Below are 27,422 nucleotides of genomic sequence, written 5' to 3'. Positions count from 1 at the left end.
ACCAGAGCCCAAAGGCAAAAAGGACATGGGAAATTTACAACATACTAGGTGAACATGAGGCAAAGATGCAACAACTTGAAGCAGAGGGCAAGTTACCAAAAGCGACACCAAAGAAGAAGAGAAGAGTAGAACAAAGTGAAAGTAGTGAAGAAGTAACTTCATCTAGTGAAAGTAGTGGCAATGAAGGAAAAAGAAGAGTTAAAAACTCAGTCAGGAAGAAAGTAAAGCTTGGTCCGAGTGGGTTCTATTATGACATATAAATCCAACTATTCTATATTTTTACCCATATGAAATGTACGCCGCTCAGAATATAACGCCAACAGTTTTGGATGCCATGAATGGAAATGTTTCCGAATGGTATAACGAATGCGACAATGCCATTAGAAGGTCAGAAATAGTTCCTGGAACTTACGAATATACAACTGCTGTTTCTTATGGAAACGTAGGTGAGTTTGGAGAAGGTTCTTCAACAACAGTAGATATTGCTTGCGACAGGTTTCATATTATTTCTATTGACAACTCTTTCTTATACGTGGAACAAGACATTGAAATAAAACCTTCTGCCAAGTTGTCTGAAAAGAAAGGTTGCAATGGAATTTTCTATGTCGGATACCAATATGCTCCAGAAGTTTTCATGGGATATAAGATATATTCTAACTCTGACTTAGTTCAAACAGTAACATGGGCAAACTATGAATGGTTCGCTTTAAGAAACTCAGTACAACCACAAGCTAGAGAACAAACAGACCAGTATGCAACTATTGAGAAAATAAGAAGACTTGACCCTAACGTTCCAGGAGTTTATGTTAACCTTTCTGGTTCAGATGGAACTGCTGCCACTAAAGTAAAACTGAAACTTAGAGTTCCTTTGTCATCTTTCCTCATCTTCAGGTTTTTAAGATACTTGCCAAACTGGGCAGGAAAAATTTCTATCGAACTTACTCCAAGCAAAAATAACTTAGTCATTGCACCAACACAAGACCCATTCACTCTTACAGACGTAAAGGGAACAAATAAAACGTCATTCGCCGAATTTTGAAAGACAAAGTTGACTTAGACTTTGGTTTCTCAAACCTCAACACTGAAGTAAACTATTATTTCAATGCTGCTGGAGATGCTTGGGACCCAGTTAAGTTCACATGCGAAAAATTTGAATGCAAGAGAATAGAAAGCAGACTTGCAGTCTATATGTTGGACCCAGATATTTCAAATGCTTTAGCTGCCAAATATATTGCAGTTCCACTTATGTTCCCTATACACCAAATATCTGTCAAAGACTTTGCAGGTGAAGTTGGAAACCAAAGTGCTGACCCAGGTGCAAGAACAGATATTGCCTTAACAACTGCAATGAAACATGCAGATACTATGTTTGTTCTTTTCAGACGAACTATAAATGACTATTCTTGTTTCTACAACCCTGGTATTAAATATCATATAAACATAGATGGCAAATATTATCCAAGAGAAGAATATTCTACAGTTGAGGATATGAGGTCATACAACTTGACATTAGATGCTATGAACTTTAACAACAACTTCACAACAACCATTAACCCTGAAATGCAAAGTTCTATTATGCCATATGTGAAAGTATGGACCCATACAGGAGGTCAAAAAACTCAATATACAAATGGAGACCGTTCAAACTTTTGGCTTGGCATTCCATTTGCTGACTCAGAAGACTTTATGGGTGGTATTTCAACTGTTGGTACAGTTCAAATACAATATACTGGTGACAGAGACGGTCCAGATGAATTGAAAGCAAAGAAGTTTACAAAACCAATAGCACTTTTCACGGAAGATGCTCTTTTGAAAATTCGTTCGATGAAACCTGCTGGGGCTCCTCAGATTGGCATAACGACAGCTTCCATCGAGCAGATTTTGGCAGCAGGTCAGTAAGTTGTTCTTGAACTGACTTCTCTCCGTCAAATATTGACAGTACGCCAGTTTTGACATAATATTGTATTATAAACTTTCCTTTAGAAATATCTGTAAGTTTTGAAGTTATATTTTTGTCTGCTTCAAGAACTTTCACCATTTCAGTTATACCAACTTTCTTTGCTTTATGAAAATATTTAGGTTCAGCAAAGACTGCTATTCTATAACATTTTCCATTGTTTGTGTAAAGAACTATTCTGTCAATGTATTTGTATTGTTTGTGTGTGTAAACTTTGTTTTGCTTCAATTCGAAGAGATATCTGAATACGTCCATCTTTTTATTCTAAGTAAAATGTCATTTCCGAAAAATAGAAGTGTAAGTGTTTCAAAAGGTTTAATGGCGGTGGCAGATGTGAAGTTAAATTCACCAACTCAAACAAACAGTCAAAGTGTTGTTGTCAATGTCAAAGACAGAGATGTTGAAGTGGGGAAACCATACGAAGACGAAGATGGTATAACAATAGTTCCTGTAAAAGAACAACCAACATATCCTGAAGTTAGCAGAGACTTAAGTTCTGTTGCAGATATTCGAAACGACTACCAACAACTGAAAGACAAACTTAAAACTCAGGAGAAGATTTGTCAAGCTTTAAGTATAATGTTAAACTTGGTCGAACACAACCCTGTAAAAGTGAACTCATATGTCATTGCACCTCATGAAGTTTTGAAAGAACTATTGAAACTTTTGACAGAGGCAGACGATATAAACATCAAAGAAATAGAACCCGACATTAGTTGCTGTGGTGTTTCATATAATGTCATTGACAAGATATACGTTATGAAAGGAGGTGAAACGTTGAACTTAAAATATAGTTTCCCAGACGTTATAAAAATATTTGACGACCACAACATTTCATTAAAATTTATTTGCTAAGTAAATGGCAGAAGACATAATGGTTTATACTATTACGACTAAAAACCCTGAGTCATATAATTCTATAACAACAAACTTACAAAGTCCTCAAGGACGATATTGTAAACTAACCTTAAACACAATGACGACTAAAGCCTGTTTTGCTCTTTTGACACCAGAAGACTTTATTGTTGTGAATGGTAAAAAATACTCCTTTGAAGATACTTACTCAGATATACCACCAACAGGTTTTGTTGACTTATTTAATACTTTAAGGACGGGTGTAACATGTGCTGCAACTAGAGCAGGTTTCATTATGTTTGAATGTCCGACTGAGTTTACTATAAACGATATGAGTTATAATACAAAACTTATATCTGGTTTTTACTACCAACAGTTTCCTATAACAGGAAAAGGTGTCATACAAGGAATGTCTGTTCCATTGACTTTAAGCACACCAATCTTATATATTGTTTCAAACTTAGGTTCAAAGTGTTATTCGAATGTCGACAGAAACTATTATGACCAAAAGATACTTATGCGTATAAACAATACTTTCTCTGCTGGTTTGCCTATTGTTCATTCGAATGCAGAGTTTTCAGCTTTAGTAAACTCAAACACTTTAGCAAACATAAACTTAACCTTAGTTGACGCAAACTTTGTTCCTGTAAAACTTTTATGTCCTATGTATTTGTCAATGACGGCAGAAAGTTTCGAATTGGAAGATGCAACTGGTGAAAGTATTGTATTACAAGAACAACTTCAACAACAAATAGCTCAAGAACAACAAATGCAACAAATGGAACAAATGGAACAACAAGCTCAAGAATAAAAAATATTTTTTTTTATTTTTATAAAAAAATGTACAGAATAGATGTTTCAGATTTTTATGACTTCCAAGCATTCAGAAATATGTGTCCATTTCGAGACTATAACAAAGCAGTCGAGAATTTGAAACGTTTAGTCATTTATGTTGACTCTGCCCCAGAATGTTATGTCATGAAAGAATGGGATGTTGTCTTTAACAAACCAAGAGCAACAATAGTGTCTGAACAAGAATGTAGACAGAAACTTAAGAAAATAAAAGTTGTACAAGTTGGAAGGAAGATGTTAGATGCTTGGGATATCTTATTGTCAAAGTTAGAAGATTTTTCAGTTCGAGGTATAAAGTTCTATACACCATCTCCAAACTTCTATTCTATCTTCACTGGATATAAATACGAACAAGTAGAATGGACTTTCAAAGTTAACGCTCCAGAGGATCATAATAAGACAAAGTTACTTGTTGTTGTTGAGTTCGCCGCCAATCATACATCCGAGTTAGGTACCGGCAATGTTACATATTCTGACACACTCTCCACACCAGTTATCGATAGAGTTCTTTACAACGATGGCAACGAAGTAATTTCAGGCAATTTATACTCAGCCAAAATCATACTCAAAAGTAACTTAACAATTACAAAGACATATTATCTCTTTGCAACAGAAAGCAACGCTTCCAGCGCCTCTGTCACTAGCGTCAAAACATCACAAAATGTTAGCACTGCAACAGCCGTAGCAAGCACGAACAAGACAGAATGGACTTTCAAAGTTAACGCTCCAGAGGATCATAATAAGACAAAGTTACTTGTTGTTGTTGAGTTCGCCGCCAATCATACATCCGAGTTAGGTACCGGCAATGTTACATATTCTGACACACTCTCCACACCAGTTATCGATAGAGTTCTTTACAACGATGGCAACGAAGTAATTTCAGGCAATTTATACTCAGCCAAAATCATACTCAAAAGTAACTTAACAATTACAAAGACATATTATCTCTTTGCAACAGAAAGCAACGCTTCCAGCGCCTCTGTCACTAGCGTCAAAACATCACAAAATGTTAGCACTGCAACAGCCGTAGCAAGCAACAAGACAGAATGGACTTTCAAAGTTAACGCTCCAGAGGATCATAATAAGACAAAGTTACTTGTTGTTGTTGAGTTCGCCGCCAATCATACATCCGAGTTAGGTACCGGCAATGTTACATATTCTCTTGGAACGTCTCCATATTTATCTGCGCCAACTGTTGTTGCTGAAAATCATACAGGACCATTCAAGGCCGGTGAATATATTCCAGTTAAAGTTACATTACAACACTTTGAGGCAAAGACAGGAAACTTCCAATATAGATTCTATGCAGATCAGAAATGGATAGATCTCCCAGACGACAATGTAACTGAAGTAGAAACCCCATCTGCAATTAAGAAATTACATGCCGACGAAGGCAAAACATATCTACTCAACATTCCAGCTCCAAAGTATGAAGATATCAAAGAAGATGGGAAAGTTAAACTTCAAATTAGGTTAGCTGGATCCAAAGATCAAGCTCAATCCAATATCATTGAAACAGAGGTTTCACTTCAGAAACAACAATACGTTGCACCAAGCCCTGATGATTCCAAGCCAACTCCAACACCTGAAAATAGTGGACTTACTGGTGGACAGAAGGCTGGTATTGTTATTGGCGTTCTTCTTGCTGTTATCCTTATTATTCTCATCATCTACTTCGTTTTCTGCAGGAAACCATCTAAAGATAAATCATCATCTGATATCCAAGATGATTCCGGCTCCGGTGTTAATGTGTAATTTAATTTAATTAAGGATGTCAATTTGGAAGAAAAGTGAGAAAATTCCTAAAATGCTAAAAATGAATTTTCCAAACGTACTTTTTTATCTCATTTTTATTTTGAAAAAAATTTGGAGAGAAAACTCTTCGTTTTTGAATTTTGTCACGATGGTTTTAAAGTATAGGGTGTCCAAAGGTGTGTTTAGCACAAACCTGAATACTGCGAATAGAAATAAACAAGTTACATATATATATAAAGTTTATTTAAATATAATCACCATTGATTCAATCACGCGTTCGCAGCGATCGATCCAGGCTTGAAAGACACGCTTTAAATCATCATGAGAAAATTGCTCAAATTGCTCTCTTACAAAATTTTCAAGATCATCTGGACTCGCGAATTCGCGTCCTTCAGCTCTCTTTTTTAGCGTGCCGAATAAATAAAAGTCAGAGGGTGCAATATCAGGTGAATAAATTGGGTTTGGAACAACTTTGACATTGTTTTCCACCAAGTAATTCATTACCTTATGACTTTTGTGAACTCTTGAATTATCAAAATGAATTGCAAACTTTTGTTTTTGTTGTTTTTTATTTCTCAAACTCATCAGAATTGATAATTTGAGTAAGAACATTGTCAATTAGATACTGAGCATTCATCGTATTAGGTTTTTGAAGAATATCAATTGCGATGATGTCATTTACGCCCCAAAAAACCGACAACATCATCATTGGTGTGTCAATTTTTTTCTTCGGGAATGTTTGCGGATTTTTCTCGTAAACGAAAAAGGGGATTTGACGGAGTCAAATCCCCGCTCGCAAAAAGTGGACTTTACATGTCAAATTTTATATGCATGTAATGTCCACTTTTATGAGTTTTAGGAAGGAATTGGAAGCCATGAGTTACTGACATTTCATCAGTATCTCATAGCCTCCAATTCCTTCTTAAAATGGGAGAAACTTTGTCCGAATAGTTTAACATTCGGACAAAGTTTCTCCCATTTTAAGAAGGAATTGGAGGGTAAGAGATATACCATATGAATGTATATCTCTTACCCTCCAATTCCTTCTAGAAAGTGTCCAAACTTTGGGTTAATTGCAAACTATTAACCCAAAGTTTGGACACTTTCAAGTGGAGATGGAAGGCTTTGGGGTATATATTAATACAATATACCTCAAAGCCTTCCATCTCCACTACAAATGGGAGAAACTTTGTCCGAATAGTTTAACATTCGGACAAAGTTTCTCCCATCTTTCAATGTAATTGCTACCTGTGAGGTACTGACTTGAAGTCAGTGCTTCACAGGTAGCAATATCCAAAAATTTAAAAACATTTTATCAGTTCGTTAAAGAACTAGAGCCTCCTAGGTACTGAACCAGAATCAGTGCCTAGGGGACTCTAGTGATCTATATAAATCTGAGAAACTTTGAGGAAATTGTTCGACATTTCCTCAAAGTTTCTCAGCAATTTAGCGAGGAATGTTCGTTATCGTGTAGATATTTATAATATATACATGATAACAAACATTCTCCGCTAAAAGATGTAAAATCTTATAAGAAATGATTGCAAAAGAATAACAAATTGCAACAAATTTTATATGAAACTGAACCTTATGAGGTAGTGATTCAAGATCACCGCCTCATAAGATTCAGTTTCAATCTCAAGTATCTCAAAAGTAAGGCTCTATTTTTTGCCATGTAAAGTGTCACTTTACTGTCAAACCGTTTTTATCGTTTTCGTTTACAACATTTTCATCCTTCGGGATCCATATGATTTTGGCTTCTGTTGCATATTGAAACCAAGACTCGTCCCCTGTTACTAAAAAGCGAAACTTCTTGGATTGATACGCACCCAATATAGAGAGGAGCTCTTTCGAAGATTGGACTCTAGATTTTTTTTGAACTGAATTAAGGTTGTGCGGAACCCAACGTGTATACGCTAGTTTGTAGTTCAAATAATTGTGCAGATAATAACTGACTGTTGTACGTGGTATCTTTGTCATCTCCTCTATCCTTCTAAGTGATGCTCTTGGGTCTTCATCTAGCGCTTGAAGAATTGCTTTGATTTTTCTTTGATCCGGCGATTTTTTGTCAATTTTTATGATGGGCGCCTTTTTGTTCATGAAGTGATACATCCTAACATGATACGTTACAGTGGAATAGCTAGGAGCATCCATACCGAAGCATTTTACCAATGTCTCGTAGATTTTTTTACAGTCTTTGCATTTTTTGCAAGAGCGAGGATGTTTTCTTTATGATTCATTAAAAAAATGAAAAAAATCCCGCCAAAATTTCCCGCGAAACCGCCTCTTGTCTCAAAATTCATTTTATATCCCGGCATGGCGCCAAAATACAACATACTCATCATATACATATATTCATATTTTTTATTATATATTTATAATCAGCATATATCTCCTTTAATAGTCTCATATAGAGCGCTGTGCTAAACGCACCTTTGGACACCCTATATATTATACACATGTATTGATATTACTATTTTTGTATATTTTAAGAGAAAATTATATTCTCCTAAAGTGAAAACAATTTTCCAAATTGCAGCTCCTTCAAAGATTTCTGAAGACTCAACGGTTAAAATTACAGTTTCTATCACAGATCCAGCTGGTCAAACTGCTACCTCTTTATATTAATATAATATTTATTTTGATATATTTTTTAGTTTAACTTTTTTTCTTTGATAAATATTTTATTTTATATTTTAAACCCTTTATTTTTTAATTAAATCATGTCTTGTAAATCAAATTACAACATAGCAAACTTTTGATTCGATATATATAGTTTACGTAACAAGTGATAGCTCCATTAGAAAGCTGAGTTTTGAAAATTACAATACATAGCATATCATTTCCAGACTTTCCCACTTTATTTTTTTTTTATTTTTTTTAAAATGTTTCGTAATTTCAGGATGCTTTTCCCCTTTAACTTTGTTAAATGCGTAATTTTTTTCTATCTGACAACTGGCTTGAAAGATCATTGAAAATGCGATATAAACAATTTCATTTTTTTTCGACTTTTTTTTATAAATAAAGAAAATAAATATACAAATAAAATTATTTCTTAATTATTTTGTCATATTTGACAATTATATCCTGTCTCAAAGTATCCAAATCCGCAAACTGTGTTGCGTATCTCGAAGTGTCTTCGTCGTACGGCTTAATTACATCAGCCCTATCCAAGAACATCATCAAATGAAACGCGAGAGCTTTGTATTTTATCTGCATCAAAATTGCCAAAGCAGGATGGAAATCTCTTATTGATATGAACAGCAACAAAGCGTTCATTGCATTTCCAGTATCCAAGAAGTGGTGGGCGGCTCTTCTCAACAAACTCTTCGACTCATTCGAAAACTCTTCCAATTTGCAGACTTCGACAGAATCTTCCCATCTTCCGTTGTCCTGAAGATATCTTGCGGCAGAAAGATTAGCGCCAGCTAAATGCATCAATATACAGCCTTCTATAAATCTGTGCTGTGCAAAAAGTGGAACAGCGGTTGTTATCAAAAATTCTGTCACGTTTTGTGGCAAAATTTTATCTTCGTAACCGAGAAGCAACGCCGAACAAATGCTTGCCACTATTGTGAACTCGCTTTTGTTGGAGAGACTCTTGAAAACTTCGACAGCTCCTCTTCTATCACCCATTCTGAACTTGAACAACAAGTTGAAAATGGCAGAAATCGGAGTATCTGCAGGAGAAAACAGAGAAGATTGAATCCTCAACGCGGAAACAACTTCTTCTTTCCCTCCAAACATGGAATGCCGTGCTTGCAACCTCGGACCTCCCAAACTACGTGAAACACACTTCCAAATAATGGAATCAGTTGGAAATCCATGGTCATTAGCTATCTCAGCTATTTGAAGTGCTTCTGACCATGTTCCTGTAGTAGGATTCGTTAATAATTGCTCACCCATAAGCTCTAACCGTTGCTGGGCGGTTTTTAGCGGTTTTAAGAGGGCAGGTGAAGTGATTCTTTTTACAGATCTCCAGTCTCTTGCAATAACGAATTTCACGGCTTCGTCATTGAGCGGGGAGACGAGGACGAGTCCATTTCCTGTTACAGCGAATGAGGAAACAGAAAAAGGACAACTTTCCACTTTTTCAAGTGAAAAACCAAATTTTCCGTCTCTCGCGTGTACGTACAATCCGCTGGATGATCTCTCGAACTCTATCCTGTCTATGTCGATGAAAGGAGAGTATGTTTGCTTCGATGTACCGAAAGCAAAGTCGTAAAACATAATTACGCCGTCTGTGTCAGCAGTTATGATGCAATCGCCTTTCCAAGCAAGACAAGTTGTCCTGGAGTTCTCCCGTGAGTTACGCAGCCTCAGAACAGGCATCTGTGCTATGCCGTTCTTGTATGTGTAGACTTGGATTTCTCCGGTAGATAATAATACGGCGAAATTGGGAGTATCGCCTTGGAAACATGTTGCTGGTATTCTGGATACTTGGACTGCAACAGCGGTGATGGATGTTTGAAGAGTCATCGGCTTTTGTTTGACATCATAAAAAATACCAAGGTCGTATTTGCCGTGGACGAAAACGCCGAGCTCCTCTGAACATATTAGGTCTGTGGCAGGGCCAAGGCGAGTGTGGATTGGAATAACTTGGCGCTTGGGAAGATTTATTGATCCACACTCGGTTTTTGAGTACCACAGAAGGACATCTTTGGTAAGGAACTTGATCTTTTCAATGGATGTGCTGGATGCAAGGTAGTTCTGTGTGTATTTCCCTTCTGAAACGTCTGCGAAAATTATCTTTCCGGTTGGAGTGCCGAAAGCAAGGATTCCGTCGTAGAAATCGTAACAGGTTGGTATCTGTGGTATAATTTGAGACTGCGCGATGACGTAAGGTATATCATCTTTTATGGCAAACATAACTAAGCCATTTGATGGAGAGAACGCGATGTATCGCTCGGGAAGTGCACGGTTACATGCAGCGGATAGTGGTAAATACTTCGATTTTAAGTCAAACAGCTCTCTTTTCAATTTTATTGTTCCTGATTTTGTAAAAATGTAGTCTTCGTTACAGATATAGATACTGAGTGACGAGTCTTGACCATAAACTGTAATTTCGTTGTCATTTGTTAAAGAAGGAAGCAGTTTATGGAAAGATGATTGGGATGATTCATCGATTACAAGATTTCGGCCAGATTTGGTCGCTATGTTAAACGTAAGTATTTTTCCTTCAAGCATAATTAATAAAATATTACTAATATGGGGATGATGTTGAATTTCTACGATTTTTTCTGATTTATCTAAAGTATGGGATTGAGATTGAGATGTTGGAGCCTGCTTGGCATTCTTTGACGTGATAATTGTAAAGGATGGACCATTAGAATATAGAATTGCAGTGAATATATCTGAACTATTAACAGCCATCCTTGTATATGTACCAGGAACATCTATCTTCCAAAGTATTCGTGAGTTTTTCGCTTGATCTTCAGCTTCATACGGCCAAAAATCGATACTATAAATTGTATTTGGTTCTGCAAAGCCTAAAACGATTTTACGGGACCATTGAAGCTCCGATACATACTGAGCTTCAGATACTTGACGAGTGATTCCGAGTGTAAGACCTGATTCACAATCCCATAACAAAACTCTTCCGCAATCGTCTGAAATTGCAAGATAAGGTAGCTCATAGTGGAATTTAAGGCAAGTTATGTTAGAATTTAGAATTTCAATGGATCATAAGAAAGAAATATCATTTTTAGTAGTTTTATAGAGATAAATTGTGCCTTTACCGGCTAATGCAAGTAGCCCACATGCTTCCCAGTCCATGCTCCCTGTGTTGAACACTTTACTAGGTGGACAAAGTGAAGCAAATCGTATCTTAGCTTTATTAAAAGGATTCGCTTGCATTTTTTTTATAAATTGATATCGTCAAAAATTTTAATTCTACAATGTTTTAAATATATTAATATTTAGTTGTACAGAATCAAATCACATCTACTTGAAAAAAAAAAGGTAGTGGGGCTTCCAGGCGCGTTGCGCCCTCTAGCCCCGAAGATGTTTAGTATAAAACCGCTTTTTAACTTCACTTAAAATGCCACGTAAGCTACGTAAGAATATACGTAAGAGGAAGGGAGCATTGAAACATCCAATAGTAAAACTGACACCACAACAACAGTTGCAACAACAAATGCTGAATGACCCCACTATGTTGCAACAAATGTCAAGCAACCCTATGCTTTTAAACCGAGTTATTGGTGCACAGAGTGGAGGTTTAAGAGCGGCACTTTTAGCGAAAATGGCAGGCTATGGTGGAGCTGCAGACGGAACAGCTTATAACCCTCAAAGTCAAATGAATTTGAGTTCACTCAAAAATCAAATAACAGATGTCAAAAAGTCAAACATAGACATACAGAAACAAATAAGTGAAAACGAAAAGAAACTAGAATATGACAGACACACAAAGAAACTCAATGAGTTAAACGTAGAGAAAAAGAAGAAAGAAGAACAACTGAAAGAACTAAGTACAGAGGAATATGCGAAAAAAGTGTCAGAAAAAGCAGCAGAAGTAGCAAAAATGGAACAAGATGTTATAAATTTGAAAAACCATACTACTCAATATAAAGTACTGAAAGATGAAGAAATAAAACAAAAAGCCCTGAAGACATATATGGATAGCGATGAGTATAAAAAAGAAGTTGAAGCAAATGTAAAGGCAGAAAAACTTTTACAGTTGCAAAACCAAACCGTACAGTATGAAAACTTAGCACAAGAAAGTAAAAATAACGACGCAGCCATGCAAAAGGCAATGAAAAGCGCAGAATATATAAAAGCTAATAATGACTGGTTAGACGCCCAAGCCAACGCTAAAGCAGCCCAACTTATAGGGTCAATAAGGACAAAAATACAAGCGGATGAAGACAGTTCAAATGAAGCTTTAACGAATGCTGACTTTAAGAACGCCTTCGAAGCTCTTCATAGTAAGGTGAAACTAGTGAACGACTTCTCATCTGGAAAGAAACTGAAGTCTGAAGGTTTCGACAAAGAGTTAAAAGAAGTAGCACAAAATATGACGAAAATAACAGATGCAGCAACGAGACAGGCAGTTCAAAGTGCCCATGACGCCGTTAGAACAGCTGTTGTGGAAAGTCAAGAAAAAGAGTTACAACAGACCAAAAGAGACCTAGTAAATGCTTTCTTAAGAACGAAAAGTCAGGTAGGACATTATGCTGCAGATGGAACATATGTGCCAGCTGGTGGAACTTATATACCAGCTGGTGGAACTTATATACTAGCTAGTGGAACTTATATACCACCAAACCCTCCAAGAGAAGCACCTGCACCAGGACTACCTAAAACATTTACATCGTCACATGGACACAGACACAGGCATGCACCAAAACCAACACAACAACCAACAGTTCAAAATCCAGCACCACAACAACAACAACAACCAGCACAACAACCACCTCCACAAAACCAGCACAGCAACCAACAGTTCAAAACCCTGCACAACAACCACCTCCACAACCAGCACAACAACCACAAACAGAGCAAGGACATAAAAGAAGTAGAGAACAAGGAAACCAAGATTTCTTAAAAATGCTTAAGGAAGAATATGGTTACCCAGATACTCTTGACTTTAGTGACAGATATAAAGAAGCTATTAGAAAGTTCAAGGAAGGAAATACAGACCCGAACCTATTTAGCTTTATGGTTCAGCACCAAATGGGATATAATTTCAAACCTGGAAAATACAAGCTCGCTAAGGGATATGATTTAATAGCATATCATCCAAATGACATGAACGAATTTACTCCGAGATATTTGGTGTCAGAGCTAAATGACAATTCAACTCTCTTCATGAAACGCGTAAAAAATAGAGACGGAACGAAAGAAGAAAGGTTTATGAGTCCGGATGACTTAGATAGGGAACTTTTTAAAAACGGTCTCGGAATATATGAAATGCCAGCAGATGAGGTACAAGAAACTCAACAGGAAGAAGTTCAGATACAACCAGACATGGAAGAAATAGTTCAGCAACAACAGCTAGAAGAGCCTGAAGGAAACGAACAAGTCCCTCCTTTGGAAACTAACCTCACAGAACTAGATGAAGATTTGGAACAGCCGAAAAATCTTGACCCTCAACAAGAGTATGAGGTGAATATGGAATCTTTCCAAGAGTCTAAAAAAAATTCGGCTGACATAGTAGAAGAATATCGAAAAATGTTTGCCGACATACAAAAGACTCCAACATCAGATGAAAATATTCAGCATAGAATGGAAGTACTGAAAGATAATGTACGCAAATACAACAATCCTTTTTACTTACGACCATATAACGTTCAATCTTTGGCTGAACTCGGTGAAAATAAAAGGTTAAATTTCAACAAAACATATAGAAATGAAACATTGTTTAAAGTTCATTCAGAACCTAACCAATATGGAAACAAACCTACTTTTGTTTCTGCAGACTATGGAACTACAATGAGATGGGGTCATAAAGCTAATCCGGATAGGTGGTTCATAAACTTACAACCACAATTCCAAGAAGTTGTAGACGCAATGGAAGTGAATGGTGAACCAGATATAGCTGGTATTTTCAGCGCGGCTTTAATGCCATTGAAAGATATGAAAGATGCAGATATTTTGAACCAGTATGAAATGAACATGGCTGATGGAAATATAACACCTGACGTTCTAAAACATTTATCTCAAAGAACTACACAGAACCATAGAGATGGTATATTTGGTGAAGAGTTTAGAAAGACAGTTAGGGAGAGAGAAGGAAGAGAACCTATTGTACATGACCTTGCAAACGAAAGTTTACAAAATGTCATAAAAACTTACTTTGCAGACAATGAACCGAGAAGGGATGAATATTTAAGAAAACTCAAATGGACAGTACCAAATGAAATGTTAGTATTGAAAAACATGTTCCTTGACAAAATAAAACCAACTACAGAAATAAATGACGAAAGACTGAAACATTGGGTAAAAGCTTTCCCATTCACAAAAGATATTATTGGTAACATGGAAAGAAAACCAGAATGGCTACAAAAACATATATTTGGAAACGAGCTTATTCCATATGGACAAGCTCTGTTTGAAGAGCTTGAACCGGAAACTCAGGAAAGAGTCATGCAAACAATACGCGAAGACTCAAATACAAACTATGACAAAATCTTTCTAGGATATAGGTTACCTGAGATGGGCGACCAGAGCCCAAAGGCAAAAAGGACATGGGAAATTTACAACATACTAGGTGAACATGAGGCAAAGATGCAACAACTTGAAGCAGAGGGCAAGTTACCAAAAGCGACACCAAAGAAGAAGAGAAGAGTAGAACAAAGTGAAAGTAGTGAAGAAGTAACTTCATCTAGTGAAAGTAGTGGCAATGAAGGAAAAAGAAGAGTTAAAAACTCAGTCAGGAAGAAAGTAAAGCTTGGTCCGAGTGGGTTCTATTATGACATATAAATCCAACTATTCTATATTTTTACCCATATGAAATGTACGCCGCTCAGAATATAACGCCAACAGTTTTGGATGCCATGAATGGAAATGTTTCCGAATGGTATAACGAATGCGACAATGCCATTAGAAGGTCAGAAATAGTTCCTGGAACTTACGAATATACAACTGCTGTTTCTTATGGAAACGTAGGTGAGTTTGGAGAAGGTTCTTCAACAACAGTAGATATTGCTTGCGACAGGTTTCATATTATTTCTATTGACAACTCTTTCTTATACGTGGAACAAGACATTGAAATAAAACCTTCTGCCAAGTTGTCTGAAAAGAAAGGTTGCAATGGAATTTTCTATGTCGGATACCAATATGCTCCAGAAGTTTTCATGGGATATAAGATATATTCTAACTCTGACTTAGTTCAAACAGTAACATGGGCAAACTATGAATGGTTCGCTTTAAGAAACTCAGTACAACCACAAGCTAGAGAACAAACAGACCAGTATGCAACTATTGAGAAAATAAGAAGACTTGACCCTAACGTTCCAGGAGTTTATGTTAACCTTTCTGGTTCAGATGGAACTGCTGCCACTAAAGTAAAACTGAAACTTAGAGTTCCTTTGTCATCTTTCCTCATCTTCAGGTTTTTAAGATACTTGCCAAACTGGGCAGGAAAAATTTCTATCGAACTTACTCCAAGCAAAAATAACTTAGTCATTGCACCAACACAAGACCCATTCACTCTTACAGACGTAAAGGGAACAAATAAAACGTCATTCGCCGAATTTTGCAAAGACAAAGTTGACTTAGACTTTGGTTTCTCAAACCTCAACACTGAAGTAAACTATTATTTCAATGCTGCTGGAGATGCTTGGGACCCAGTTAAGTTCACATGCGAAAAATTTGAATGCAAGAGAATAGAAAGCAGACTTGCAGTCTATATGTTGGACCCAGATATTTCAAATGCTTTAGCTGCCAAATATATTGCAGTTCCACTTATGTTCCCTATACACCAAATATCTGTCAAAGACTTTGCAGGTGAAGTTGGAAACCAAAGTGCTGACCCAGGTGCAAGAACAGATATTGCCTTAACAACTGCAATGAAACATGCAGATACTATGTTTGTTCTTTTCAGACGAACTATAAATGACTATTCTTGTTTCTACAACCCTGGTATTAAATATCATATAAACATAGATGGCAAATATTATCCAAGAGAAGAATATTCTACAGTTGAGGATATGAGGTCATACAACTTGACATTAGATGCTATGAACTTTAACAACAACTTCACAACAACCATTAACCCTGAAATGCAAAGTTCTATTATGCCATATGTGAAAGTATGGACCCATACAGGAGGTCAAAAAACTCAATATACAAATGGAGACCGTTCAAACTTTTGGCTTGGCATTCCATTTGCTGACTCAGAAGACTTTATGGGTGGTATTTCAACTGTTGGTACAGTTCAAATACAATATACTGGTGACAGAGACGGTCCAGATGAATTGAAAGCAAAGAAGTTTACAAAACCAATAGCACTTTTCACGGAAGATGCTCTTTTGAAAATTCGTTCGATGAAACCTGCTGGGGCTCCTCAGATTGGCATAACGACAGCTTCCATCGAGCAGATTTTGGCAGCAGGTCAGTAAGTTGTTCTTGAACTGACTTCTCTCCGTCAAATATTGACAGTACGCCAGTTTTGACATAATATTGTATTATAAACTTTCCTTTAGAAATATCTGTAAGTTTTGAAGTTATATTTTTGTCTGCTTCAAGAACTTTCACCATTTCAGTTATACCAACTTTCTTTGCTTTATGAAAATATTTAGGTTCAGCAAAGACTGCTATTCTATAACATTTTCCATTGTTTGTGTAAAGAACTATTCTGTCAATGTATTTGTATTGTTTGTGTGTGTAAACTTTGTTTTGCTTCAATTCGAAGAGATATCTGAATACGTCCATCTTTTTATTCTAAGTAAAATGTCATTTCCGAAAAATAGAAGTGTAAGTGTTTCAAAAGGTTTAATGGCGGTGGCAGATGTGAAGTTAAATTCACCAACTCAAACAAACAGTCAAAGTGTTGTTGTCAATGTCAAAGACAGAGATGTTGAAGTGGGGAAACCATACGAAGACGAAGATGGTATAACAATAGTTCCTGTAAAAGAACAACCAACATATCCTGAAGTTAGCAGAGACTTAAGTTCTGTTGCAGATATTCGAAACGACTACCAACAACTGAAAGACAAACTTAAAACTCAGGAGAAGATTTGTCAAGCTTTAAGTATAATGTTAAACTTGGTCGAACACAACCCTGTAAAAGTGAACTCATATGTCATTGCACCTCATGAAGTTTTGAAAGAACTATTGAAACTTTTGACAGAGGCAGACGATATAAACATCAAAGAAATAGAACCCGACATTAGTTGCTGTGGTGTTTCATATAATGTCATTGACAAGATATACGTTATGAAAGGAGGTGAAACGTTGAACTTAAAATATAGTTTCCCAGACGTTATAAAAATATTTGACGACCACAACATTTCATTAAAATTTATTTGCTAAGTAAATGGCAGAAGACATAATGGTTTATACTATTACGACTAAAAACCCTGAGTCATATAATTCTATAACAACAAACTTACAAAGTCCTCAAGGACGATATTGTAAACTAACCTTAAACACAATGACGACTAAAGCCTGTTTTGCTCTTTTGACACCAGAAGACTTTATTGTTGTGAATGGTAAAAAATACTCCTTTGAAGATACTTACTCAGATATACCACCAACAGGTTTTGTTGACTTATTTAATACTTTAAGGACGGGTGTAACATGTGCTGCAACTAGAGCAGGTTTCATTATGTTTGAATGTCCGACTGAGTTTACTATAAACGATATGAGTTATAATACAAAACTTATATCTGGTTTTTACTACCAACAGTTTCCTATAACAGGAAAAGGTGTCATACAAGGAATGTCTGTTCCATTGACTTTAAGCACACCAATCTTATATATTGTTTCAAACTTAGGTTCAAAGTGTTATTCGAATGTCGACAGAAACTATTATGACCAAAAGATACTTATGCGTATAAACAATACTTTCTCTGCTGGTTTGCCTATTGTTCATTCGAATGCAGAGTTTTCAGCTTTAGTAAACTCAAACACTTTAGCAAACATAAACTTAACCTTAGTTGACGCAAACTTTGTTCCTGTAAAACTTTTATGTCCTATGTATTTGTCAATGACGGCAGAAAGTTTCGAATTGGAAGATGCAACTGGTGAAAGTATTGTATTACAAGAACAACTTCAACAACAAATAGCTCAAGAACAACAAATGCAACAAATGGAACAAATGGAACAACAAGCTCAAGAATAAAAAAATATTTTTTTTTATTTTTATAAAAAAATGTACAGAATAGATGTTTCAGATTTTTATGACTTCCAAGCATTCAGAAATATGTGTCCATTTCGAGACTATAACAAAGCAGTCGAGAATTTGAAACGTTTAGTCATTTATGTTGACTCTGCCCCAGAATGTTATGTCATGAAAGAATGGGATGTTGTCTTTAACAAACCAAGAGCAACAATAGTGTCTGAACAAGAATGTAGACAGAAACTTAAGAAAATAAAAGTTGTACAAGTTGGAAGGAAGATGTTAGATGCTTGGGATATCTTATTGTCAAAGTTAGAAGATTTTTCAGTTCGAGGTATAAAGTTCTATACACCATCTCCAAACTTCTATTCTATCTTCACTGGATATAAATACGAACAAGTAGAATGGACTTTCAAAGTTAACGCTCCAGAGGATCATAATAAGACAAAGTTACTTGTTGTTGTTGAGTTCGCCGCCAATCATACATCCGAGTTAGGTACCGGCAATGTTACATATTCTGACACACTCTCCACACCAGTTATCGATAGAGTTCTTTACAACGATGGCAACGAAGTAATTTCAGGCAATTTATACTCAGCCAAAATCATACTCAAAAGTAACTTAACAATTACAAAGACATATTATCTCTTTGCAACAGAAAGCAACGCTTCCAGCGCCTCTGTCACTAGCGTCAAAACATCACAAAATGTTAGCACTGCAACAGCCGTAGCAAGCACGAACAAGACAGAATGGACTTTCAAAGTTAACGCTCCAGAGGATCATAATAAGACAAAGTTACTTGTTGTTGTTGAGTTCGCCGCCAATCATACATCCGAGTTAGGTACCGGCAATGTTACATATTCTGACACACTCTCCACACCAGTTATCGATAGAGTTCTTTACAACGATGGCAACGAAGTAATTTCAGGCAATTTATACTCAGCCAAAATCATACTCAAAAGTAACTTAACAATTACAAAGACATATTATCTCTTTGCAACAGAAAGCAACACTTCCAGCGCCTCTGTCACTAGCGTCAAAACATCACAAAATGTTAGCACTGCAACAGCCGTAGCAAGCACGAACAAGACAGAATGGACTTTCAAAGTTAACGCTCCAGAGGATCATAATAAGACAAAGTTACTTGTTGTTGTTGAGTTCGCCGCCAATCATACATCCGAGTTAGGTACCGGCAATGTTACATATTCTGACACACTCTCCACACCAGTTATCGATAGAGTTCTTTACAACGATGGCAACGAAGTAATTTCAGGCAATTTATACTCAGCCAAAATCATACTCAAAAGTAACTTAACAATTACAAAGACATATTATCTCTTTGCAACAGAAAGCAACGCTTCCAGCGCCTCTGTCACTAGCGTCAAAACATCACAAAATGTTAGCACTGCAACAGCCGTAGCAAGCACGAACAAGACAGAATGGACTTTCAAAGTTAACGCTCCAGAGGATCATAATAAGACAAAGTTACTTGTTGTTGTTGAGTTCGCCGCCAATCATACATCCGAGTTAGGTACCGGCAATGTTACATATTCTGACACACTCTCCACACCAGTTATCGATAGAGTTCTTTACAACGATGGCAACGAAGTAATTTCAGGCAATTTATACTCAGCCAAAATCATACTCAAAAGTAACTTAACAATTACAAAGACATATTATCTCTTTGCAACAGAAAGCAACGCTTCCAGCGCCTCTGTCACTAGCGTCAAAACATCACAAAATGTTAGCACTGCAACAGCCGTAGCAAGCACGAACAAGACAGAATGGACTTTCAAAGTTAACGCTCCAGAGGATCATAATAAGACAAAGTTACTTGTTGTTGTTGAGTTCGCCGCCAATCATACATCCGAGTTAGGTACCGGCAATGTTACATATTCTCTTGGAAAGTCTCCATATTTATCTGCGCCAACTGTTGTTGCTGAAAATCATACAGGACCATTCAAGGCCGGTGAATATATTCCAGTTAAAGTTACATTACAACACTTTGAGGCAAAGACAGGAAACTTCCAATATAGATTCTATGCAGATCAGAAATGGATAGATCTCCCAGACGACAATGTAACTGAAGTAGAAACCCCATCTGCAATTAAGAAATTACATGCCGACGAAGGCAAAACATATCTACTCAACATTCCAGCTCCAAAGTATGAAGATATCAAAGAAGATGGGAAAGTTAAACTTCAAATTAGGTTAGCTGGATCCAAAGATCAAGCTCAATCCAATATCATTGAAACAGAGGTTTCACTTCAGAAACAACAATACGTTGCACCAAGCCCTGATGATTCCAAGCCAACTCCAACACCTGAAAATAGTGGACTTACTGGTGGACAGAAGGCTGGTATTGTTATTGGCGTTCTTCTTGCTGTTATCCTTATTATTCTCATCATCTACTTCGTTTTCTGCAGGAAACCATCTAAAGATAAATCATCATCTGATATCCAAGATGATTCCGGCTCCGGTGTTAATGTGTAATTTAATTTAATTAAGGATGTCAATTTGGAAGAAAAGTGAGAAAATTCCTAAAATGCTAAAAATGAATTTTCCAAACGTACTTTTTTATCTCATTTTTTTGATTTTGAAAAAAATTTGGAGAGAAGAACTCTTCGTTTTTGAATTTTGTCACGATGGTTTTAAAGTATAGGGTGTCCAAAGGTGTGTTTAGCACAAACCTGAATACTGCGAATAGAAATAAACAAGTTACATATATATAAAGTTTATTTAAATATAATCACCATTGGATTCAATCACGCGTTCGCAGCGATCGATCCAGGCTTGAAAGACACGCTTTAAATCATCATGAGAAAATTGCTCAAATTGCTCTCTTACAAAATTTTCAAGATCATCTGGACTCGCGAATTCGCGTCCTTCAGCTCTCTTTTTTAGCGTGCCGAATAAATAAAAGTCAGAGGGTGCAATATCAGGTGAATAAATTGGGTTTGGAACAACTTTGACATTGTTTTCCACCAAGTAATTCATTACCTTATGACTTTTGTGAACTCTTGAATTATCAAAATGAATTGCAAACTTTTGTTTTTGTTGTTTGGATTTCTCAAACTCATCAGAATTGATAATTTGAGTAAGAACATTGTCAATTAGATACTGAGCATTCATCGTATTAGGTTTTTGAAGAATATCAATTGCGATGATGTCATTTACGCCCCAAAAAACCGACAACATCATCATTGGTGTGTCAATTTTTTTCTTCGGGAATGTTTGCGGATTTTTCTCGTAAACGAAAAAGGGGATTTGACGGAGTCAAATCCCCGCTCGCAAAAAGTGGACTTTACATGTCAAATTTTATATGCATGTAATGTCCACTTTTATGAGTTTTAGGAAGGAATTGGAAGCCATGAGTTACTGACATTTCATCAGTATCTCATAGCCTCCAATTCCTTCTTAAAATGGGAGAAACTTTGTCCGAATAGTTTAACATTCGGACAAAGTTTCTCCCATTTTAAGAAGGAATTGGAGGGTAAGAGATATACCATATGAATGTATATCTCTTACCCTCCAATTCCTTCTAGAAAGTGTCCAAACTTTGGGTTAATTGCAAACTATTAACCCAAAGTTTGGACACTTTCAAGTGGAGATGGAAGGCTTTGGGGTATATATTAATACAATATACCTCAAAGCCTTCCATCTCCACTACAAATGGGAGAAACTTTGTCCGAATAGTTTAACATTCGGACAAAGTTTCTCCCATCTTTCAATGTAATTGCTACCTGTGAGGTACTGACTTGAAGTCAGTGCTTCACAGGTAGCAATATCCAAAAATTTAAAAACATTTTATCAGTTCGTTAAAGAACTAGAGCCTCCTAGGTACTGAACCAGAATCAGTGCCTAGGGGACTCTAGTGATCTATATAAATCTGAGAAACTTTGAGGAAATTGTTCGACATTTCCTCAAAGTTTCTCAGCAATTTAGCGAGGAATGTTCGTTATCGTGTAGATATTTATAATATATACATGATAACAAACATTCTCCGCTAAAAGATGTAAAATCTTATAAGAAATGATTGCAAAAGAATAACAAATTGCAACAAATTTTATATGAAACTGAACCTTATGAGGTAGTGATTCAAGATCACCGCCTCATAAGATTCAGTTTCAATCTCAAGTATCTCAAAAGTAAGGCTCTATTTTTTGCCATGTAAAGTGTCACTTTACTGTCAAACCGTTTTTATCGTTTTCGTTTACAACATTTTCATCCTTCGGGATCCATATGATTTTGGCTTCTGTTGCATATTGAAACCAAGACTCGTCCCCTGTTACTAAAAAGCGAAACTTCTTGGATTGATACGCACCCAATATAGAGAGGAGCTCTTTCGAAGATTGGACTCTAGATTTTTTTTGAACTGAATTAAGGTTGTGCGGAACCCAACGTGTATACGCTAGTTTGTAGTTCAAATAATTGTGCAGATAATAACTGACTGTTGTACGTGGTATCTTTGTCATCTCCTCTATCCTTCTAAGTGATGCTCTTGGGTCTTCATCTAGCGCTTGAAGAATTGCTTTGATTTTTCTTTGATCCGGCGATTTTTTGTCAATTTTTATGATGGGCGCCTTTTTGTTCATGAAGTGATACATCCTAACATGATACGTTACAGTGGAATAGCTAGGAGCATCCATACCGAAGCATTTTACCAATGTCTCGTAGATTTTTTTACAGTCTTTGCATTTTTTGCAAGAGCGAGGATGTTTTCTTTATGATTCATTAAAAAAATGAAAAAAATCCCGCCAAAATTTCCCGCGAAACCGCCTCTTGTCTCAAAATTCATTTTATATCCCGGCATGGCGCCAAAATACAACATACTCATCATATACATATATTCATATTTTTTATTATATATTTATAATCAGCATATATCTCCTTTAATAGTCTCATATAGAGCGCTGTGCTAAACGCACCTTTGGACACCCTATATATTATACACATGTATTGATATTACTATTTTTGTATATTTTAAGAGAAAATTATATTCTCCTAAAGTGAAAACAATTTTCCAAATTGCAGCTCCTTCAAAGATTTCTGAAGACTCAACGGTTAAAATTACAGTTTCTATCACAGATCCAGCTGGTCAAACTGCTACCTCTTTATATTAATATAATATTTATTTTGATATATTTTTTAGTTTAACTTTTTTTCTTTGATAAATATTTTATTTTATATTTTAAACCCTTTATTTTTTAATTAAATCATGTCTTGTAAATCAAATTACAACATGGCAAACTTTTGATTCGATATATATAGTTTACGTAACAAGTGATAGCTCCATTAGAAAGCTGAGTTTTGAAAATTACAATACATAGCATATCATTTCCAGACTTTCCCACTTTATTTTTTTTTTATTTTTTTTTAAAATGTTTCGTAATTTCAGGATGCTTTTCCCCTTTAACTTTGTTAAATGCGTAATTTTTTTCTATCTGACAACTGGCTTGAAAGATCATTGAAAATGCGATATAAACAATTTCATTTTTTTTCGACTTTTTTTTATAAATAAAGAAAATAAATATACAAATAAAATTATTTCTTAATTATTTTGTCATATTTGACAATTATATCCTGTCTCAAAGTATCCAAATCCGCAAACTGTGTTGCGTATCTCGAAGTGTCTTCGTCGTACGGCTTAATTACATCAGCCCTATCCAAGAACATCATCAAATGAAACGCGAGAGCTTTGTATTTTATCTGCATCAAAATTGCCAAAGCAGGATGGAAATCTCTTATTGATATGAACAGCAACAAAGCGTTCATTGCATTTCCAGTATCCAAGAAGTGGTGGGCGGCTCTTCTCAACAAACTCTTCGACTCATTCGAAAACTCTTCCAATTTGCAGACTTCGACAGAATCTTCCCATCTTCCGTTGTCCTGAAGATATCTTGCGGCAGAAAGATTAGCGCCAGCTAAATGCATCAATATACAGCCTTCTATAAATCTGTGCTGTGCAAAAAGTGGAACAGCGGTTGTTATCAAAAATTCTGTCACGTTTTGTGGCAAAATTTTATCTTCGTAACCGAGAAGCAACGCCGAACAAATGCTTGCCACTATTGTGAACTCGCTTTTGTTGGAGAGACTCTTGAAAACTTCGACAGCTCCTCTTCTATCACCCATTCTGAACTTGAACAACAAGTTGAAAATGGCAGAAATCGGAGTATCTGCAGGAGAAAACAGAGAAGATTGAATCCTCAACGCGGAAACAACTTCTTCTTTCCCTCCAAACATGGAATGCCGTGCTTGCAACCTCGGACCTCCCAAACTACGTGAAACACACTTCCAAATAATGGAATCAGTTGGAAATCCATGGTCATTAGCTATCTCAGCTATTTGAAGTGCTTCTGACCATGTTCCTGTAGTAGGATTCGTTAATAATTGCTCACCCATAAGCTCTAACCGTTGCTGGGCGGTTTTTAGCGGTTTTAAGAGGGCAGGTGAAGTGATTCTTTTTACAGATCTCCAGTCTCTTGCAATAACGAATTTCACGGCTTCGTCATTGAGCGGGGAGACGAGGACGAGTCCATTTCCTGTTACAGCGAATGAGGAAACAGAAAAAGGACAACTTTCCACTTTTTCAAGTGAAAAACCAAATTTTCCGTCTCTCGCGTGTACGTACAATCCGCTGGATGATCTCTCGAACTCTATCCTGTCTATGTCGATGAAAGGAGAGTATGTTTGCTTCGATGTACCGAAAGCAAAGTCGTAAAACATAATTACGCCGTCTGTGTCAGCAGTTATGATGCAATCGCCTTTCCAAGCAAGACAAGTTGTCCTGGAGTTCTCCCGTGAGTTACGCAGCCTCAGAACAGGCATCTGTGCTATGCCGTTCTTGTATGTGTAGACTTGGATTTCTCCGGTAGATAATAATACGGCGAAATTGGGAGTATCGCCTTGGAAACATGTTGCTGGTATTCTGGATACTTGGACTGCAACAGCGGTGATGGATGTTTGAAGAGTCATCGGCTTTTGTTTGACATCATAAAAAATACCAAGGTCGTATTTGCCGTGGACGAAAACGCCGAGCTCCTCTGAACATATTAGGTCTGTGGCAGGGCCAAGGCGAGTGTGGATTGGAATAACTTGGCGCTTGGGAAGATTTATTGATCCACACTCGGTTTTTGAGTACCACAGAAGGACATCTTTGGTAAGGAACTTGATCTTTTCAATGGATGTGCTGGATGCAAGGTAGTTCTGTGTGTATTTCCCTTCTGAAACGTCTGCGAAAATTATCTTTCCGGTTGGAGTGCCGAAAGCAAGGATTCCGTCGTAGAAATCGTAACAGGTTGGTATCTGTGGTATAATTTGAGACTGCGCGATGACGTAAGGTATATCATCTTTTATGGCAAACATAACTAAGCCATTTGATGGAGAGAACGCGATGTATCGCTCGGGAAGTGCACGGTTACATGCAGCGGATAGTGGTAAATACTTCGATTTTAAGTCAAACAGCTCTCTTTTCAATTTTATTGTTCCTGATTTTGTAAAAATGTAGTCTTCGTTACAGATATAGATACTGAGTGACGAGTCTTGACCATAAACTGTAATTTCGTTGTCATTTGTTAAAGAAGGAAGCAGTTTATGGAAAGATGATTGGGATGATTCATCGATTACAAGATTTCGGCCAGATTTGGTCGCTATGTTAAACGTAAGTATTTTTCCTTCAAGCATAATTAATAAAATATTACTAATATGGGGATGATGTTGAATTTCTACGATTTTTTCTGATTTATCTAAAGTATGGGATTGAGATTGAGATGTTGGAGCCTGCTTGGCATTCTTTGACGTGATAATTGTAAAGGATGGACCATTAGAATATAGAATTGCAGTGAATATATCTGAACTATTAACAGCCATCCTTGTATATGTACCAGGAACATCTATCTTCCAAAGTATTCGTGAGTTTTTCGCTTGATCTTCAGCTTCATACGGCCAAAAATCGATACTATAAATTGTATTTGGTTCTGCAAAGCCTAAAACGATTTTACGGGACCATTGAAGCTCCGATACATACTGAGCTTCAGATACTTGACGAGTGATTCCGAGTGTAAGACCTGATTCACAATCCCATAACAAAACTCTTCCGCAATCGTCTGAAATTGCAAGATAAGGTAGCTCATAGTGGAATTTAAGGCAAGTTATGTTAGAATTTAGAATTTCAATGGATCATAAGAAAGAAATATCATTTTTAGTAGTTTTATAGAGATAAATTGTGCCTTTACCGGCTAATGCAAGTAGCCCACATGCTTCCCAGTCCATGCTCCCTGTGTTGAACACTTTACTAGGTGGACAAAGTGAAGCAAATCGTATCTTAGCTTTATTAAAAGGATTCGCTTGCATTTTTTTTATAAATTGATATCGTCAAAAATTTTAATTCTACAATGTTTTAAATATATTAATATTTAGTTGTACAGAATCAAATCACATCTACTTGAAAAAAAAAGGTAGTGGGGCTTCCAGGCGCGTTGCGCCCTCTAGCCCCGAAGATGTTTAGTATAAAACCGCTTTTTAACTTCACTTAAAATGCCACGTAAGCTACGTAAGAATATACGTAAGAGGAAGGGAGCATTGAAACATCCAATAGTAAAACTGACACCACAACAACAGTTGCAACAACAAATGCTGAATGACCCCACTATGTTGCAACAAATGTCAAGCAACCCTATGCTTTTAAACCGAGTTATTGGTGCACAGAGTGGAGGTTTAAGAGCGGCACTTTTAGCGAAAATGGCAGGCTATGGTGGAGCTGCAGACGGAACAGCTTATAACCCTCAAAGTCAAATGAATTTGAGTTCACTCAAAAATCAAATAACAGATGTCAAAAAGTCAAACATAGACATACAGAAACAAATAAGTGAAAACGAAAAGAAACTAGAATATGACAGACACACAAAGAAACTCAATGAGTTAAACGTAGAGAAAAAGAAGAAAGAAGAACAACTGAAAGAACTAAGTACAGAGGAATATGCGAAAAAAGTGTCAGAAAAAGCAGCAGAAGTAGCAAAAATGGAACAAGATGTTATAAATTTGAAAAACCATACTACTCAATATAAAGTACTGAAAGATGAAGAAATAAAACAAAAAGCCCTGAAGACATATATGGATAGCGATGAGTATAAAAAAGAAGTTGAAGCAAATGTAAAGGCAGAAAAACTTTTACAGTTGCAAAACCAAACCGTACAGTATGAAAACTTAGCAAGAAAGTAA

General features: G+C 36.4%; 5 protein-coding genes and 3 pseudogenes across 8 annotated transcripts, besides 11 other annotated features; 4 read left to right on the top strand and 4 right to left on the bottom strand.

The window, feature by feature from the left end:
* Positions 1–346: 346 nt before the first annotated feature.
* Positions 347–18,612: a mobile genetic element.
* Positions 3,899–5,419, top strand: TVAGG3_0297830 (uncharacterized protein; the record flags this gene model as incomplete). The annotated part of the gene is made up of 1 exon (XM_051229411.1): positions 3,899–5,419. The coding sequence occupies one exon, from the start codon at positions 3,899–3,901 to the stop codon at positions 5,417–5,419; it is 1,521 nt and encodes a 506-aa protein (XP_051099141.1).
* Positions 5,582–5,609: a terminal%2Cinverted (terminal inverted repeat of Mariner transposon ID:TVAGG3_0297810).
* Positions 5,582–6,169: a mobile genetic element.
* Positions 5,664–6,169, bottom strand: TVAGG3_0297820 (annotated as a pseudogene). The gene has a single exon. A coding segment is annotated over exon 1 (506 nt).
* Positions 6,170–7,146: a mobile genetic element.
* On the bottom strand, positions 7,145–7,770 carry TVAGG3_0297790 (annotated as a pseudogene). The gene has a single exon. A coding segment is annotated over exon 1 (626 nt).
* Positions 7,145–7,866: a mobile genetic element.
* Positions 7,839–7,866: a terminal%2Cinverted (terminal inverted repeat of Mariner transposon ID:TVAGG3_0297780).
* On the bottom strand, positions 9,052–9,898 carry TVAGG3_0297770 (WD repeat-containing protein 11 family; the record flags this gene model as incomplete). Its single annotated transcript, XM_051229410.1, has 1 exon — positions 9,052–9,898. A coding segment is annotated over one exon (847 nt), but the record flags the coding sequence as incomplete, so codon positions are not given.
* TVAGG3_0297760 (protein of unknown function, DUF4106 family) lies at positions 13,853–14,807 on the top strand (the record flags this gene model as incomplete). The annotated part of the gene is made up of 1 exon (XM_051229409.1): positions 13,853–14,807. A coding segment is annotated over one exon (955 nt), but the record flags the coding sequence as incomplete, so codon positions are not given.
* Positions 17,400–18,206, top strand: TVAGG3_0297750 (uncharacterized protein; the record flags this gene model as incomplete). Its single annotated transcript, XM_051229408.1, has 1 exon — positions 17,400–18,206. The coding sequence occupies one exon, from the start codon at positions 17,400–17,402 to the stop codon at positions 18,204–18,206; it is 807 nt and encodes a 268-aa protein (XP_051099138.1).
* A 1,284-nt stretch (positions 18,613–19,896) lies between the features above and the next one.
* TVAGG3_0297730 lies at positions 19,897–20,696 on the top strand (annotated as a pseudogene). The gene has a single exon: positions 19,898–20,696. A coding segment is annotated over exon 1 (799 nt).
* Positions 20,697–20,862: 166 nt separating this feature from the next.
* Positions 20,863–20,890: a terminal%2Cinverted (terminal inverted repeat of Mariner transposon ID:TVAGG3_0297720).
* Positions 20,863–21,448: a mobile genetic element.
* Positions 21,449–22,425: a mobile genetic element.
* Positions 22,424–23,145: a mobile genetic element.
* Positions 23,118–23,145: a terminal%2Cinverted (terminal inverted repeat of Mariner transposon ID:TVAGG3_0297690).
* A 602-nt stretch (positions 23,146–23,747) lies between these two features.
* On the bottom strand, positions 23,748–26,072 carry TVAGG3_0297680 (WD repeat-containing protein 11 family; the record flags this gene model as incomplete). Its single annotated transcript, XM_051229407.1, has 1 exon — positions 23,748–26,072. The coding sequence occupies one exon, from the start codon at positions 26,070–26,072 to the stop codon at positions 23,748–23,750; it is 2,325 nt and encodes a 774-aa protein (XP_051099137.1).
* Positions 26,073–27,422: the final 1,350 nt, after the last annotated feature.

Source organism: Trichomonas vaginalis, chromosome V (genome assembly GCF_026262505.1).
Source record: "Trichomonas vaginalis G3 chromosome V, whole genome shotgun sequence".
In the NCBI taxonomy this organism is placed as follows: domain Eukaryota; phylum Parabasalia; order Trichomonadida; family Trichomonadidae; genus Trichomonas; species Trichomonas vaginalis.
This window is presented reverse-complemented; position numbering and strand designations above follow the sequence as displayed.